Source organism: Petaurus breviceps, unplaced genomic scaffold (assembly GCF_028583685.1).
Source record: "Petaurus breviceps papuanus isolate PSGF00001 unplaced genomic scaffold, PetGlider_PUasm1.0 689, whole genome shotgun sequence".
In the NCBI taxonomy this organism is placed as follows: domain Eukaryota; kingdom Metazoa; phylum Chordata; class Mammalia; order Diprotodontia; family Petauridae; genus Petaurus; species Petaurus breviceps.
The window spans coordinates 12,134,795-12,152,360 of NW_027186458.1; the positions used below are offsets into that span (position 1 = coordinate 12,134,795).

The following is a 17,566-nucleotide window of genomic DNA, read 5'->3' on the forward strand; positions in this document are numbered from 1 at the left end:
TGCTTGGTCAGTGTTTGGGTCAGGTCAGTGCCAGGGTCCCTGGGGAGCGGGGAGGGCTGCCTGTGTGACCAGTGTTTGGGTCAGGTCAGTGCCAGGGTCCCTGGGGAGCGGGGAGGGCTGCCTGCATGGTCAGTGCCAGGGTCCCTGGGGGTCAGAGAGGGCTGTCTGTGTGATCACTGTTTGGGTCAGGTCAGTGCCAGGGTCCCTGGGGGTCAGAGAGGGCTGCCTGCATGGTCAGTGTTTGGGTCAGGTCAGTGCCAGGTCCCTGGGGGGAGGGGAGGGCTGCCTGCATGGTCAGTGTTTGGGTCAGGTCAGTGCCAGGGTCCCTGGGGGTCAGAGAGGGCTGCCTGCTTGGTCAGTGTTTGGGTCAGGTCCCTGGGGGGTGGGGAGGGCTGCAAGGTGAACGTTCCCTCAGGGTGTCCTCATGCAGCCTCCTCCCTGGGCACAGGTTGGGCTCTTCAGAAAGTCGGGTGTCAAGTCCAGGATCCAGGCCTTGCGCCAGATGAATGAGAGTTCCATGGCCCACGTGAGCTACGATGGGCAGTCTGCCTATGACGTGGCCGACATGCTGAAGCAATACTTCCGAGACCTTCCCGAGCCACTCATGACCAGCAAGCTCTCGGAGACCTTCTTACAGATATACCAGTGTGAGTGGCGGGTAAGGAGGCGGGCGGGCACCAGGTGGGTGGTCTCTGAGGTCCCGCTCAGGGGCAGGGGGCAGGGAAGCCAGGAGAGGAGGGTGTTAGCTCAGGTCTTGCTGAGCACCACCCCTCCTGATCCCTTCTGGTTTGGGGGTTGGGCATGATCTGGACGTGCTTCGTGCTGCCTCTGCCTGCACAGAGGTGACGCTGGCTCGGGGCTGATGAGGGCTGAATGTCACTGTTGCACAGATGTGCCCAAGGACCAGCGTCTTCAGGCCATCCAGGCTGCCATCATGCTTCTCCCAGATGAGAACAGGGAGGTCCTTCAGACCCTGCTCTGTTTCCTGAGTGAGGTCACCGCTGCTGTGAAGGAGAACCAGATGACGCCCACCAACCTGGCTGTGTGCTTAGCACCCTCCCTCTTCCACCTCAACACCCTGAAGAGAGAGAACTCTTCTCCCAGGTACGCGATGTGCCCCCTTCCCCTTGCCCACCTCGCACACGCATACCAATGCAGCAGACTGTATGCCACCCAGGCTGCCCAGACGTCTCCCCCCTTGGTAGTCTGCAGGCCATGGCCTGATTGTCAGCCACTTTCCACCACCCTCCTCCCCTGTGGCTCCCCTCAGCACAGAGGGACCTCGAGTCCTCCAGGGCTACTCCAGCAGGCTAGCGCCAGAAGGTCCTCCCAGAATGGACAAGGGGCTGAGTGGGGAGGGAGGGGGACAGGTTTGAGGTCCTGCCAGAGGACGGGCCTCAGTAAGTGTCGGTCACCAACTTATGGATTCAGGGAAAGGGCCTCAGGCGCCACTGGATCCAACCTTCTCATTTTATGAGTGAGGACTCTGAACATGGGAAGGTTAAAGGTCTTGCCCCGCTAAGACTGGAAGACTTCCTGAGGCAGGCTTCCTAGCTCCTGGATCCTCAACACTGGGTTTCATTGATGGCAGAAGGATAGTAATCTTTGTGAATGGAAGGCAAGGCCCCAGGCCTCTGGGGAGGATGCAATGATTGCTAGGCTAACCTTAACCATCCCAAACCAAATGACTAGATGTAGAAAATAAAGAAAGAAAGCCAGATACAAAAGTGTTGGTATTGGGGCCCCTCTGCTGGCGCTCTGTGACCTCCAGTTGGCTCTTTCTACATAACCCGCACTCCATGCATTGTCTAAAGTCTTGATGGGTCTCCAAATCACAGAACCGGAGGGGCCTTGGCAGCCCTGTACCCCAAAGGAAGGCTGCGGGTCACCTTAGCTGAAAGGGACAAGGAGGCGCTCCCCACCTCTGGGCAGCCCATTCTCCTCAGGGACAGCTCCTAGAGAGGAAGTGACTTGTTCCTGAGGTCCAGCCTCAGGCAGCTTCCCCCCATTGTTCCCCAGTCTGCCCTCCTAGGCCAAACAAAGCCCATCCAGTCCCTCTTCTCAGTGACTTCAGCATCAGCGCCTTTATTCCTGGAAGCCACGCCTTTCCAGGCAGTCCAGAAATCACACCAAGCCTTTATTCCCTCTTCCTTTAACTCTCCACACCCCCTGAATTGGAAAAAGAGGGAAGGGAAGAAAAAGGAGATTCTTTATCCACTGTGAATTGTCAAGGGAGCCAAACCCCCACACTGGCCATACCAAAGTTTTGTCTCCTCCTGCACCCCAAGGTCTGCACCTGCTCCCTCAGGGCTGGGGGTCCTCACTGTGGAACACTTCATTCAGTCAAGGCCACATCACCCTGCTGACTCACTGAGTTTGCAGGCACCTAGAATTCCTAGGACTTCTCAGACAGACTGTTCTCTTGGGTGCGGGGCCAGGAGTCAGGAAGACCTGAGTTCAAATCCAGCCTTAGACACTTACTGGCTGTGTGATGCTGGCTCAGTTTGCCTCAGTTTCCTTCACTGTAAAACCAAGCTAACAATAGCACCTACCTCCCAGGATCGCTGTGAGGGTCAAATGAGGCAATAGCTGTGGAGTGTTTGGCATGGAGCTTGGCACATGGTAGTGTTTCCTTCCTTCTTTCCCCTCCCTGGTTGGTGCTGTCTTCAGATTTGATGAACATGTCTCCTTTATCCAAGTCATTGATGAAAAAATTAAGCAGCCGCAGGGCAACCATAGTGCCCTGGGACATTCCACTAATACCTCCTGCCACTTTCCTATGGAGCCATTTGTGGCCACTCTGAGTGTGCCATCTAATCAGTTCTGCATTCATTTAATCGCATTGTCATCTAGGCCACATCTCCAAAAGAACAGTCTGAGATGCTTTGCTAAAATTGAAGGAATGAGTCCAGCTATGCACTATTCCCCTCATCTCCCTTATTTACTAACCCTATGAAAAAAGAAAGATAGGGTTAGTCTGGCATGGCCTGTGCTTGATGAAGCCAGGTTGGCTCCTTGGAGTCCTGGCTTCCCTTTCTAAATCTTCACCTCCATCTCTAAGTGCCCATTCTAGAAGGTTCCCAGGAGTTGAAGTGAAACTCAGTGGCCTATGGTTTTGAGAGGGGCAAGAAAGAAGAGAAGACAGATCTATGCTCCTCCCAGTTTACGTGATCTTTCAGATGTCATTGACTGGGGCTCATCACTCACACCTACCATCTCTTTTAGAATCAAGTTTATCTGGGTGGGAACTTGAATTCATTAAGGGAAGTCAGCCCCCTGTTCCTCTGTCCTTATGCTAAGAAAGTGACTAAAATGCCCATACCCTTAAACTCTGAGTCACAGGCACCAGAAAGGACAAAACTAAAAAGAACAGTTCCTCTAAAACTAAATACTCACAATAATGCCCAAAAAAATTGGAAACCAGGCTGATGTTCATCCACGGGGAGAATGACTAAATACACTTTGGAAGATTTATCACTGTGCCCTAAGAAAAAAGCATTCTAGTATGCCTGGTATGTAGGAAGGCTGTGCATCCTTATCAGAATCAGGAAAACAAATAAAATCTCTTAAACTAAACAAAAACCCAGCCTTGCCTCAGCTATGCCCTGGGGCTGTGGACCCATCATTTTTTGAATGTGAATAGGGAACTCCCAAGTGAGGGCCCTCCCTCTGCTAAAGCAGGCTAGCACCTTCTAGTCTGGAGAGTTGCCTAAGGTCAGGGAGAAGTTAAGGGACTTGGCCAGGGTCACCCAGCCTGTACTTTCAGAAGCAGGCTTCAAACTCAGAGCTTCCCTGCCCTATTTCGCTCTGCATGGTAAAGGTGGGTGAGCAATATTGAATACATTCAGACCCAGATACAGTCAGCAGGTTGGCAAGTTTTTCTGAAATGCTGGTTTCTCCCTTTGTATTCTTTGTGACAAGTAATGGCTCACTGAGGCAGGGGTGTGGGAACCAGATATGAAGCGACTGTGGAAACAGAAGAGATCAGTAACAAGAAGGAATTCCTTAAGAACAGGGAAGCTGCCAGGAGACCTCGGCTTTCCTTTGGCTAGGGTCCGAGTGAGCTGGATCTTTGAGCCATTGGCTTCTCCCTTCTCAGATTCTTCATCTGTAAAATGAGATGGCTGTTCCAGAAGACTATTCCTGAAAATGCCGGAGGCCAGGTTTAGGCACTGTGGGCTTTGGGGGGAGCTGGAGGGAGCAGACTGGGATGCAGGACAAGCCCATGTCCTCTGGGCTCCAGGAAGGTCTGTGGGACTTTCCAGGGTGGATGAGGGGAAGATAAGGTAAGGACTTTGGCAGCCCAAGCCATGGGACAAGCCAGGCAGGCAGCCAGGCCAGCAGGATGGCAAGAAAGGACACTGTTTGTTTAATGCAGAAGGAACAGAGGGTTGGGGGGTGAGGGGGCACCTCCTCCCTTCCTCCCCCATTATCTGAGTTCAAAGTAACCCACATCCAATATGGCAGACCGGCCAGTGACACACAGGCTACTTCCTCTTTTGTAATGGCTTAATTCCATTTTGCAAAAAAGCCCTGGGTGTTGGTGCACTCTCTCTCTCTCTGTCTCCCTTCTCTCTCTTTCTCTCCCCCTCCCCCTTCTCTCTCTGTCTCTGTTTCCCCCATCTCTCATTTTCTCTCTCCCCCCTCCTCTCTCTCCCTCCCCCTTCTCTCTCTGTCTCTCCCCATCTCTCTGTCTTTCTCCCCCCCTTCTCTCTCTGTCTCTGTCTTTGTTTCTGTCTCTGTCTCTCTCTCCCCCCCATTTCCCTCCCCCTCTTCCTGTGCCTCTGTGTCTCTGCTTCTCTCTGGCTCTCACTCAGAGGCCGCTGGGGCATCATATTGCACAGAGAGGGGCATGGAGTCAGGAAGATTTGAGTTCAAGTCCAGCTTCAGACACTTCCTAGCTGTTTGACCCAGATCAAGTCGCTTCCCCCTCAACTGTACAACGGGGATTATTGTAGCCTCTACTTGCCAGAGTTGTTGTGATGATAGAGAGAATCTTTGTACAGCACTTTTGCTAGCCTGCAGGTGTCTCAAAGTGTTGGCTAAGTGATCGCCTCTCTCTCCAAACCTGCAGAATGGCTCAGGTTCCTGTGCCGGGGCGTCCCCCCGCCCTGAGCCCCAGGCCGCATCCCTCGGGCTCCCCTGGCCCCCCTGCACACAGCTCCCCTCACCCTCGCCCCTTTCCTTCCTCTGGCCCAGGGTGATGCAAAGAAAGCAGAGTCTGGGCAAGCCAGACCAGAAGGATCTCAATGAAAACCTGGCAGCAACGCAAGGCCTGGCACACATGATCGCGGAATGCCACAAGCTCTTCCAGGTGGGCCAGGGCATCCCAGGGGAGGCGAGGCATGGCCCAAGGGTGGGAGCAGCGGGCCTTAGTTTCAGTGGAAGGAGAATCCCTTCTGCTGACACAGGCTCTAGCCAAGGGGTTGGCTGAGAAACACGCCATGCCCTACAGGGACTGACCTGTAAAATGGATGGGGGGCCAGGGGATGTTGGCAGAAAGAGGCACAAGCTTTGTGCCCAATCCCTCGCCACTGAGAGCACAGGGATGAGGACCAGACTGTGCAGCCTGGGTCAAGAGAACTTCCTGGGCCAACGCAGGGCAGCTCCGCTTCTGTCTGAGGGTTTGGGAGGTGAAGGGACTGACCCAGAGACGCATCTGGGTTCGGGTCTTGCCTCTAGGCCAGGCTGGCCCTTGTTTATGTCTTCTCCCAGAGCAGGGTGCTACCTCGACACCCGCAGTCCTGGCTGCTGGACACGGACCTCTTGGAGCTGCTGTGGGTGGCCCAGCTGGTGGCCTCCCCTCCATGGCTCTCCATCAGTTATTTTCTCCCCACAAGAGTCCCATCAGGTGCTCCCAGGCCCATTTTACAGATGGGAAAGCTGAGGCTTAGGAATCTGTGTCCTGAGGCCAGGCCAGGATTCTTCCCCTGTGGGCTGGGGCCTGTAAAAGAACAGCCGATGATGCAGATGTGAGAAGCCCAGGAAAGGTCCCCGGGTTAGGGAGTGGAGATGCTGAGGGGCTAAGCTTGGGCCTGGGTCTCCTCCCTCCTAGGTCCCTGAGGAAATGAGCCGCTGTCGGAACTCGTACTCAGAGCAGGAGCTGAGGCCCCTCAGCCTTGAGGCCCTGGGCCGCCTGAGTGGCCAGGACACCTCCGACTACCGTCACTTCCTCCAGGACTGTGTAGACAGCCTGTTTAAAGAGGCCAAGGACAAGTTCAAAGGCTGGGTCAGCCACCCAACCTCGGAGCAGGCTGAGCTGGCCTACAAGAAGGTAATTTGTGCTGGTTCCCTGCCGGGCACCCCTGGGCTGCCCGGCATCAGAAGGTCAGGAGTCGGGGTGGGGGACGTGCAGAGCCTGGTCACCAAGGGCGGGGGCTCCCATATTCCCATGGAAGCATTGTCAGGCCCATTTCACAGGTGGGTAAGTTCAGGCCTGGCAGAGGGAGGCAGCCTGTCCCAGAAGGATGAGCCAGGACTGTCACAGCCCAGCAATGTCTCCTGTCCTCTGTGGGCTCCATGAGACATGTCACCAATGGGGATGCTGTGGCCTGGGAGTCAGAGGATCCAAGCCCAAACCCCAGCTGAGTGAAACGTGCCATTTCCTCTCCCTGCACCTCAGTTTCCTCATCTGTGTTATGGGGTGAGTGGAAGGGCAGAGCGGGATGAAATGGCCTCCAAGGTCCTTTCCATCTCTCTTTCCTATAGATTTTAGTCATCTGGGAAATGGGGGAGCTTTCCCCCTCCTTTTCAGTTTGTGGATCCAGCTTTGACAGGATCCTAGGCTCACACCTTCTCCTTCCAGCAGTGGGGCTGGCCCTTGAGGGCTCAGGTGGAGAGCACACAGCGTGTGTATGGGCAGAGCCCCAACTGCGTGGGGGTGGGGGGATCCCACAACTTGGTCTCTCTCCAAATGCTGCTTCTCTGGGATCATTTTTAAACCCACATAACAAATATGTATAGTCCAGAAAAACAGATTTCCCCCATCAGAGCCAAAAATGTTTGTCTCCCCCCCGTAAGTGTCCTTTCTCTGGCAGGAGGTGCAGGGGATGATTCATCTCTAGCCCCCCACCTTATAATAACCACATTATTACGCTGATCAGAATTCTCAGATCTTTCCAAGTTGTCTTTCTTTGTAATGTCAGGCAGCCAATCAGTAAGCATTTATTGATCCCCCACTAAGTGCTGGCTTTGGGCCAAGTGCTAGGGTACACATGAAGGCAGAGAGGAGCCCCGAAGGCAGGAGGCTCCCTGTATGAGGGTGGGGGCCTCAGGTGGTGTAGCAGCAAGCACCCCAAGCGCGTCCTCAGGGTTTGCAGCTACCACAGGTTCTTGGATCTGCTTTGTTAAAGGAAAGCAACTCAAAATGGGTTAACAAGCTTACTTTAATCGGTCAGACATATATCGTTTACCTTGTTCAGGAGAAAAGGTCAGCACCCTGAACCTCAAAGTATACAGGCATAATTATCAAGACAGAAACATCAAGTAGACAGATTTCCAAACTGTTCAACCATTACATCCATACCCAGCCAACATCTGGGTTTCCATATTCTGGGTTTTTCAAAGCCGGGGGACTCTCAACAACGGCTTCCCAGAATTCAGATCAAATCACAGAACACCTCTCAAAGTGAGTCCCAAAAACAAAGCTACACATCAGGGCTTATATAGCCTTCTCCTGGCTCAGAGAATGTAACAACCTTATTGACTCACTGGCCAATCAAGAAGTATCTACTGAAAAACAAGCCTCCCTCCCCAGGCTTCAGGTACATTTTAGCCTAGGGGCAGGGAAGATCTTCCAAATTTGCATTCCCATTACAGGTGGGCACCTGTGTACAGGCAGGACAGGCTGGCCATGCTCCCCAGCTCCTCCGGGCTCTGCACACTCCCCACTCCAGCAGTTCCTAAGTCTGCCCACTTTCCTCTGACCTCATTCTGTCATGCTGTGGTGCAGTAATCTTCCATTGTGTCCCTGTACCATAATTTATTTAGCCATTCCCCAATAGGAGAACACTCCTTAGTTTCCATTTCAGGGTACTATGCTATAAATATGTTTGTGCCTATGGGTCCTTTCCCTCTTTCTTTGGTCTCTTTGGAGTCTAGACCTAGTCTAGTCTAGTATAGCAGATATAGCCAATTTAGTAATTTAGGGAACTTAGTCTGACATCCCTTTATTGAATGACTGGAGTGAGTCACAGCTCCACCAACAATGCATGTGCAGATCTATTTCCCCCTCCCCCAACAGTCCTGCCAGTAATCAGAAAAACTGATAAAGCAAAATGACCATTGATTGGTGTGAGCTGGAACCGCACATTTCCTTTGGCTTGCAATTCTCCAATTAGAGCATTTTTTAATTAATTAATTTTTCATTTTCACCATTCACTTCCATAAGGGTTTTTTTTTGCTTTTTGGAGGGGAAAAAACAGGGGAATTGGGGTAAAATGACTTGCTGAAGGTCACACAGCTAGTAAGTGTTAAGTGTCTGAGGCCAAATTTGAACTCAGGTCCTCTGACTCCAGGCCAGTGCTCTATTCACTGTGCCACCTAGCTGCCCCTTCCATAAGCTTTTGAGTTTTAAATTTTCTCCCCCTCCCCTTTCTCTCTCCCCAAAATGGTGTGCAATCTGATATAGGCTCTATTTGTGCATTCACATTAAACATTTTTCACATTAGTCATGCTATAAAGAAGAATTATTACTCTGTGAGAGATGAAGCAACACAAAACCACAGAAGGCAAGGAGAGCAGATAGTCTGCTCCCATCTGCATTCAGACCCCAAGCTCTTTCTCTGGGTGTGGATGGCACTTTCCGTCACGGGTCTTTTGGAGTTGCCTTAGATCCCTGCACTGGTCAGAAGGGCTAAGTCTGTCGAAGTCAGTCCTCACGCACTGGCTGTTACTGTGTATGACATTCTCCTGGTTCTTCTCACCTCGCTCAGCATCAGTTCGTGTGAGTCTTTCCAGGTTTTTCTGAAGTTCACCTGTAGAGCATTTTTTGGTAAGGTTGATCGTTTGGGTTTCTTCATTAGAAAAGTTCATATTTGTATCCTTTGATCATTTATCTATTGTAGAAAGGCTCTTTATCTTACAAATTTGAATCAATTCCTTGTATCTTAGATGTGGGGCCTTCGTCAAAGAAACTTCTTGGAATGGTTCCTCCCAAGTACTTCTTTCCCTTCCAATTTTAACTGCACTAACAGATCTTTCCCATTTCATGTTCCTTGGTTGTGGATTCCTCCCTGTCTTCCCTGCTCTTCTGCCCTCATTTGGGAGGTCACCTTTTATGTCTGAATCCTGGATCACCTGGAGCTCTCTGGTATGCCGGGTGAGAAGTTGCAGATCTGTGTGTGATTCCATGCAGACTGTTCTCCAGTTTTCCCAGCAGTTTGGGTCACATAGCGAGTCTTTCTCCCATTTACTAGAGTCTTTGACTTCAGCAAACACTCCGAGACTTTTTGGATTGTTTGCTTCTGTCTGGTGGGTACCTAATCTAATCACCCCCTCTATTCTTTAACCAATACCCCATCGCTTTGATGGTTTCTGCTTTGGTGGAGAGTTTGAAATCTGCTTTTGGTTTAAACTCTACAAAGGAGAGCCCAAGCCATCCCTGGGCAGCCTCTGATCACAGAACCAAATTCCCATGGCTCCTCTTCCATGCCCCCACTCCCACCTTCTCCTGTTCTAATACAGCACTTGCTTCTGCCCCACCCCATTCCCATCAGAATCAGCAGCCTCTCCTTTGAGATTCTCTCTAGCCAAGAGTCTCAGCCTCTTCCCCATGTCTCCTCATGGCGTGTCTACTGGCCCCAGTCATTCTCTGTCCTGCTTCTCTCCCCTCTCCAGCCCAGCCTCCACTCTGCTGCCCAAGCCATGTTTCTAAAATATTCTGATCTCTTGGGCCTCCCCAAAACCTCTGGGATCAAATATAAAATCCCCTCTGTCATTTGAAGCCTTTCGTGAATAACCTGACCTCTTCCTGTCGTTCCAGTCTTCTCATGCTCTGCCTACCTCCATCAGGACAGATGGACACACATACACACTCTCTCTCACAGACACACACACACACACACGCACACACTCTCACACTTTCTCACACACTCTCACAAACATACACACACACTCTCACAGACACACACACATTCGCTCACACTCAAAGTCTACCTCTGCTGGCCTCCTGGAACACTACTTTCTCTTCTGCCTTTGCCTGCTTGGCTGTCCCCTCAGGCTGCCCAGGTCTCTTGGCCCCCTGGGGCTCTTTCCCCACCTTCCTTCCAGCCCCAGCCTTCATCCCACCCTTTCCTGAGGTTTCCTACAGTCAGCTGTTGGTTTTCCCCACTTGTCTACTCTGTACATATTTTATATCACCTCGTTAATTATATGTTGCCTTCCCCCATTGGAATGTGAGCTCCTTGAGGGCAGGGAGCCTTGTGTCTCAGTAATAGAAGTATATGGACTTAATCAATGCTTGTTGATTGACTGACAAGAGGACTTCAGTCTCACTAGTCAAGTGTCTCAGCCTCTTCCCCATGTCTACTCATGGCGTGTCTACTGGCCCCCGTCATTCTCTGTCCTGCTCCTCCCAGCCTCCACTCTGCTGCCCAGTCTCTCCAACCCAGAGAAACCTTCCTCTGTCAGGTAGAAATTTTACTTTAACTCCTTACCTCCTGTGGGAAAACTAATGAATCGTCAGCTTCCCAAGTCTACTTCTTGGTGGGGGAAGAGGATCTGAGGGTCTGAGTGCACCCACTGCTTTCCCTCCAGACCCGCCATTCTGTTGTTGCCTTTAGAGTTTGCCCTTGGCTGAGAGTGAGGGTCCCCAGCAGTGAAGTGACAGGTGGGTTTGTGCTTTGTTCAGGTGAGTGAAGGCCCCCCACTCCGACTGTGGAAGTCAACGATCGAAGTCCCTGCCAAAGCCGAGGACGTTTTAAACCGACTTCTAAAGGAGCAGCACATCTGGGATCCAGACCTCTTGGATGCCAAAGTGATTGAAATCCTGGACAGCCAGACGGAAATCTACCAGTTTGTCCGGAGCAGTATGGCGCCCCATCCTGCCAGGGACCACGTGGTACTGCGGTAAGGCACCCCCGGGGGGCTAGTGTCTCTGCTTCTGCTCAGAATCGAGTCTCAGGACATGGCAGGAAAGGTCAAGTTATCAGGAAACACTGATTAAACACGTCCTGTGGAGGTGCTGTGGATGAAAAGCCCCAAATGAGGCCATCGCTGCCTTCAAGAAAGGCACTCACTGGGGGAGAAAGCATTCACACAAGAGTAGACTTACGTTCCCTATAAGGCAGTTTGGTGCAGGAGGGGGAGGTGGGAAGACCTGGGGCGAGCCCTGCCCTGTGTGTGGGCGCTTAGCCTCTCAGGCCTCCAGGCAGTGCTGTAAGACTAAGGTGCAGAAAATGTACGTGGCTGCAGGGAGAACCTGGGAGTTCCATATACCAAGAACCCCACAGGTCCAGTCCTAATCTCTGTCCTATACAGACTATATAGGAAAGAAATACAGGCCCTTTGAGGAGGGGCAGGAAAGGCTCCTTGTGGCAGGTAGGATTTGAAGGAAGCCAGGGCAGGCAGGTACCAGTGCATCCTCTGGGTGGGCACAGCCAAGGCAGGCAGGGGCCAGCTCTGAGGAGGGAGGACATCCCCAGGATGTGAACAGCTAGGGCAGACAGGTGCCAGCTCTGAGGAGGGAGGGTATCCCCAAGATGGGCACAGGCAGGTGCCAGCTCTGAGGAGAGAGGGCATCCCCAGGATGGGCACAGCGAGGGCAGGCAGGTGCCAGCTCTGAGGAGGGAGAACATCCTCAGAATGGACACAGCCAGGGCAGGCAGGTGCCAGCTCTGAGGAGGGAGGGCATCCCCAGGATGGGCACAGCCAGGGCAGAGTCTCTAGTGGGGAAATAGGATATCTTGCACACAGAACAGTAAGGTGGCCAATGTCGCTGGATCAGAGTAGACGAGGGTGATGAGGGAATAGCCCGGAAAGGGGGGAGAGTGCCCGCAAAGGCCAACAAGAGGATTTTACATTTGGTTCTAGAAGCGACAGAACCACTAGAGTTTATTGAGTGCGTGAGATCTATGTTTTAGGGAGAAAATCCATTGGGCAGCCGTATGGAGGATGAACTGGGGGGTCAGGAGGGGACCCAGGAAGAGGCAGCAGTGATCATCTGGGTAGAGGTGGAGGGCCTGGGCCTGGCTGGTGTCTGGGCAAGGGGGGAGAGATGGGGAGAAGGAAGCGCCCAGGGGTGGCAGCTGATTGATGTGTGGGGCGAGGGCAGGTTGCGAGCCGAGGAGAGGACTTTGGCCAATGGGAGGTGAACCAAGGAGAGAGTGTGGGCCCTTGAGTGTGGCCCAAGCCATGATGCGTGACAGCAGCTCACAGGTCTGTGGATGGCACCATTGAGCTTGTGAAGCCCATCCTTTGGGACCAGGAGGGAGCTGGGGTACGGCACCATAGTCATTGGCAGAGTCACAGTATCCGTAGCCGACTGTCGCTCATAGACCGATGGGCTGCTAGTCCAAAATCCTACCTGTGGAACCATAGGCACTCACTCTACCTCTGCAAACCTCAGTTTCCACATTTGCAAAAGCTCTGGGAAGGCTTTGGAGTCCAGGGCCTCAGTGCCTGCATTGCTTTACAGCCCCTGAGAGTGGGCCAGGGAGGGTGGCTGTGGTGACCACCATCCTTAGGTCCCAGATCTCTGTCCCCACAGAACATGGAGGACCAACTTACCCAGGGGGGTCTGCATGCTCTTGCTGACCTCCGTGGATCACGCGCAGGCCCCGGTGATTGGCGTGAGGGTCAACGTGCTCCTGGCCCGATACCTGGTGGAGCCCTGTGGGGCCAGGAGATCCAAGCTCACCTACATGTGCCGGAGTGATCTGAGGTATGTACCTGTGAATGGGCCCAGGGTGGGGGAGCCAGAGTTCAGGCCAGACCTGGGTTTGGTGCTAGGAGGGGACACGACATGCCTTGACCTCCCCCCACTGGCTTCCACTGGGGATGATGGCTTATGGATTGTGAAGGCAGAAGACCCATGTTCTCCACTAAGCCCTTGAGCACCTGCCTTTCACTAGGTATCTCCAGGAGCCAGGGCAGCAGCATCTTAGGAATGAGGTCTCTATGCTCATGAACCTGTCTCCTCTATAGCAACAGGAAACCTTCCTAGGACCTCATCCTCCCCTCTCACTGCTGGAAGCATTATCTCTGTAAGAAAGGTCCCAGTAGACCTTCCCAGACCTCAGCTGGGGCTCAGGGAGGTCATAGAGTCAGACATTGAGCTGGGACTGCCCTGGGAGGTAACCAAGGCCAATTCCCTCATCTTACAAGGTGGGAAACGGAGACCAGGAAGTCATAGGACTTAGACCCAGAAGGAACCTCAGAGATCACTGAGGCAAGTCCCCTGAATTTTTATATGGAGGAAGAAACTGCAGCCTAGAGAAGTCATCATAGAATCATAGATTTAGGGGTGGAAGGAAACTTGGAGATTGAGGCCAACCCCCTCATTTTGGATAGGGACACCTAGGCCCAGGGAGGCTGATGTGAAGAAGTGAGGAGCAGCCTGGTGAGGACGACCGGGCTGGGAAGGAACTGCAGACCATAGCACAGTCAGTCAGCAAGCATGTGTAACAAACAAGTTCTCTACATAGATCCTGGGCCACGTGCTGGGGATGCCAAAATGAGCCAACAGAAGAAGCAGATATCACAGAATCCATTTGCTTGCTTGTAACAAAATCCATAGGAATTGCAGGGTGGAAGGGGAGGCTTCAGGAAAGGTCTCCCATAGGAGGTGACCACCCTTGGACTGAACTTTGAAGAAAGCTCAGGGTTCTACAAGGTGGCCATGAGGAAGGAATGCATCCCAGGCAAGGAGACATCCTATGCAAAGGCAGAGGTGGGAGAGAGACTGTCCAGGCTGAGGAATAGTGAGAAGCCACTGTGGTTGGGCTCAAAAGTGAGGAGTCCTGTGCCAGACAAGGCAGTCTGGAGGCAGACTGTGTAGGGCTTTCAGCACCAGCGTGCTTCTGTGAGACTAGAGGGAAAGATGGAACCCTGGCTAGACCCATCTAGACCCATGTCTAATGTAGCAATGATGCATTGATAACTATGCAGAAGGTAGATTAAAGTGGAGACAGACTGGATGGAGGTGGAAGACCCAACAGGGCAATGCTGCAGATGATGCCATGGGTTTAGAATGCAGAAGTGAAGACAGCAGACTCATTCTTTTTGACCCCAGAGAGCAGAACCATTTGCAGCAAGGAGAGATTTCAGAGGTAAATCTAGGTTTGAGGTCATGGGAGCTGTCCCTGAGTGGAAGAAACCATCTTGGGAGGTGGTAGGCTCCCCCTCCATGGAGGGCACCAAGCAAAGGCTGGAGAGACTGCTGAGCTCCCTCCCAGCTCTCCAGTTCTGTAATTCAAGTGCCTGCTGTATACTATACTGCCTTGGTCAGTGTGGAATCATGAGAATAATAAAATGCCCTAATGTTGTGTGTGTTGGGAATGAATCCAGACTTCTCCTGAAGTACTGTCACCTTTCTTCAGCATTGTCCCACCCAACTTGTGACTAACTTTCTCCTTCCACTTTAGGGGCCACATGCCAGAATGGTACACTAAGGCATTTGGGCATTTGTGTGTAGCTGAAGTGGTAAAGATCCGAGATTCTTTCTCTCGCCCAAGCTTGGATCCCAAAGATGGGAAATCCAGGTGACGACAGACCCACAAGCCAAGACTCTGCATCTGACCCAGGACCACCAAGGCTTTTGTTTCTTGATAAATGGGCCAAGCCTGGGCAGGATGGATCAAACCACGAATCAGGAACCAAGCTGGGCAGAGATCCCACAATAGATGCATCACAAGAGCTGATCTTGACTGCCACACATGGCCCTGTGGAAGAACATTTGTTGTACCATGTTGAGATTGCTTCTGAGAAGCAGGACTCTTGGGGGAGAAGATAAGGAGACTTCCTTCTCCTGGGTTGTTGCCCTCGACTGGTCCCAGACTGGAGAATGGGCAGAGCTGCCATAGGAGACAGTGTTTGGATGGGGGGGGGGGGGTATTTCTCTCCAATGCCAGCAATGAAAAGTGAGTTTCCATAGAGAGATGTGTGTATGAGTGAGTGTCCATGACTGAATGCGGAGCTGACACAGGAAGTGGCCTCTGGGGCAGGCAGGGCCAGATGTTTCAATTATGTTATCTCTGACCCCTCCAGGGACCAACAAGAAATAGCCCTCATGCATCAGGAGAGGCCAGCAAACTTCTCCAGTGAACCCATTTCCTTCCTTTGTCTTTTGGGGAGTCAGTGTGGGAGAGGCCAGTCTGAGCGGACCCCTGTTAGGAGCTACATTCTGAGGGTCCCATCTCTGCATTGCAGTGAATCTGCTCTCACCACAGATGATCCCACACTGAAGGTCCTTTCTCACTCCCAGTTGGTTTTAAGGTAGGAAAATTAAAATCCAGCAATAGGAGCATTTTGTATTTTAAAGAACAGAGGTTAGGATAAGGATGAAGAATATTCTAGTGCCAAAGCTAAAATCAGTGAGGACCACACTTTCGGGTGGTTTCTATCCAAAGGCAGAAGCTTCTCATCGTGACTCAAGTCCATTCTGTATTAATGCCCAGAGCAGAAAATGTTGAAGGAGGGGGAGCTCCAGATCTCCCAAGAAAGTCTGCAAACCCAAGGCACCACGGGATGCTGGAGTCCTTTCTGGTCGAGCCCTCCTTGGAGCGCGACCATTTTCTGTTCTTCCATCTCTTTGGTTTCCTTGCTCGGGCCACGATTCCAAAGCACTCTTTTAGCCAGGAGCTTTTCTGCAGGTGCCTGTGTCATGGCGGGATCCATCTCCACCAGCCCTGTGTCCTTGATTCCTCTCTATTGTCCCCATCAGTCATGGACTACGTATAAGTGAACATGGTCAGGAAGGCTTGTCCTTGGCTGACTCTGCGCCTTATTACCATTGTCAGTGTTCATTCAGAAAGTCTTCTTGAGGAAGACTGTGCTGTGCGTGTGTGTGGATGTGTGTGTGTGAGGTGGGAGCAGATCAGATTCAGCCACAACGTGGCGTCAGGGTTCTCGAACACGTGCTCCGTGTGAATCCCTAGACCTTGCAGATTCCATCTCAAACCTCTGCCATGGAAGATTGTATGTTGAACATACCGTCCCATTGAGTAACACAGGTAACGCATGATACAGAGTATTATTTAAGATGGACTTGTATTTATATGTCAGACAGTCTTTGGGTTTTATACCTCAACTCAACATGTTTGTGTTGTTTTTTTTTCTTTATTGTAAATAAAGCTTTTCATGATTACCATGGAAGTTACGAACAAGAAAAAGGTTTGTAACTCACTATGAATGACTGTACAGAATATAACCAACAATTGCACTATTAAATGTTTAACATGAGGGGACTGCCTGGCCTTTGTTCACTTTCCCTGGCCATCCACTTTTTACGAAACACACCCGTTCCACTCCCATCATGCTTTGAGGATCTCACCCCAAATGCAGTCGTTGCTTGGTGAAGCGTGCTAAGGAGCCCTGAAAAGATTCAGGACTATGGAGTCTCCAGCCTGAGGAGGAACAGTGGGGAAACTGAGGCAGGAAACTTGGAAGGGGAGCATTAGCTTCAGAAAGGTGAAGACTGAGCTCCAGCTTCAGCCCTTAACCTAAAACATGGGACTTTGCTATGGCTTGGCCTTTGTCATTGACATATTTGGCGAGATAAACATTCAAGAGGGGGAATATTTAGTAATGACAATCGTACATACTTACACAATTTACATTAGGGGTTATGGGTCAGAGATTTACAGCCAGAAAGGTCCTTGGGCACCATCATGTCCAACGCCTTCATTCTCTAGGTGAGAAAACTGAGGCCAGAGAGATCCAGCCACTTGGCCCGAACCAGGCAGTGTGAGAATCAGGAGGACTTTGACCACTTTCTGCTTCAAAGTCCAACTCTCTCCATGGCAAACAGTCCCCAGATGAGGCTGGTGCCTTGAATCGGGGAACTTCAGACCTCTTCACTATTTGTGATTCACTCTTCTCCATGTGTCACTCCCCTTGACACTGCTTAGAGGGTCAGGTGCCACGAAGTATCACAGACGCACCTCACTCCTGCTTTATGCACCTCACGCTCCCTTCTCTGGCCAGTAATAGCACTTGGCAGGTACTGACATCAGTGTGGACGAGAGCCCGTGGGCATGGACACTTCCCTGCCACCCTGGTCTCCCCTACTGCCCAATGGTTAGGCCACACTGTCTTGAGGAATGATGGGTCTCATTTCGGACACGGGAGTCCTCTCCAGAGATTTTCTCTTCCATTAGAACTGAAGCTGCCTGGATGGATTTCAGCACAAACACCCCCATGGAGAAAACCTGAACATTTTATGCATCCCTTAAGAGTAATGAGAGGGTTGGTGTAATGGGAATGCAAATTTGGAAGATCTTCCCTGCCCCTAGGCTAAAATGCACCTGGAGCCTGGGGTGGGAGGCTTGTTTTTCAGTAGATACTTCTTGATTGGCCAGTGAGTCAATAAGGTTGTTACATTCTCTGAGCCAGGAGAAGGCTATATAAG

General features: G+C 51.7%; 2 protein-coding genes across 2 annotated transcripts in view; one reads left to right on the forward strand and one right to left on the reverse strand.

Moving 5' to 3' along the window:
- Positions 1 to 16,403, forward strand: part of DLC1 (DLC1 Rho GTPase activating protein) — a 212,505-nt gene extending 196,102 nt beyond the window's left edge. Inside the window, exons 12-18 of the mRNA XM_069104844.1 lie at positions 449 to 647; positions 891 to 1,104; positions 5,200 to 5,314; positions 6,056 to 6,274; positions 10,850 to 11,067; positions 12,707 to 12,880; positions 14,583 to 16,403. Of these exons, the coding sequence (XP_068960945.1) occupies positions 449 to 647; positions 891 to 1,104; positions 5,200 to 5,314; positions 6,056 to 6,274; positions 10,850 to 11,067; positions 12,707 to 12,880; positions 14,583 to 14,703 (1,260 nt within the window). The 3' untranslated portion in view covers positions 14,704 to 16,403. The remainder of the gene's footprint in view (positions 1 to 448; positions 648 to 890; positions 1,105 to 5,199; positions 5,315 to 6,055; positions 6,275 to 10,849; positions 11,068 to 12,706; positions 12,881 to 14,582) is intronic.
- The window catches only part of LOC138174635 (class I histocompatibility antigen, Gogo-OKO alpha chain-like), a 529,286-nt gene that overhangs the window by 266,858 nt on the left and 244,862 nt on the right, over positions 1 to 17,566 (reverse strand). The window lies entirely within an intron of this gene.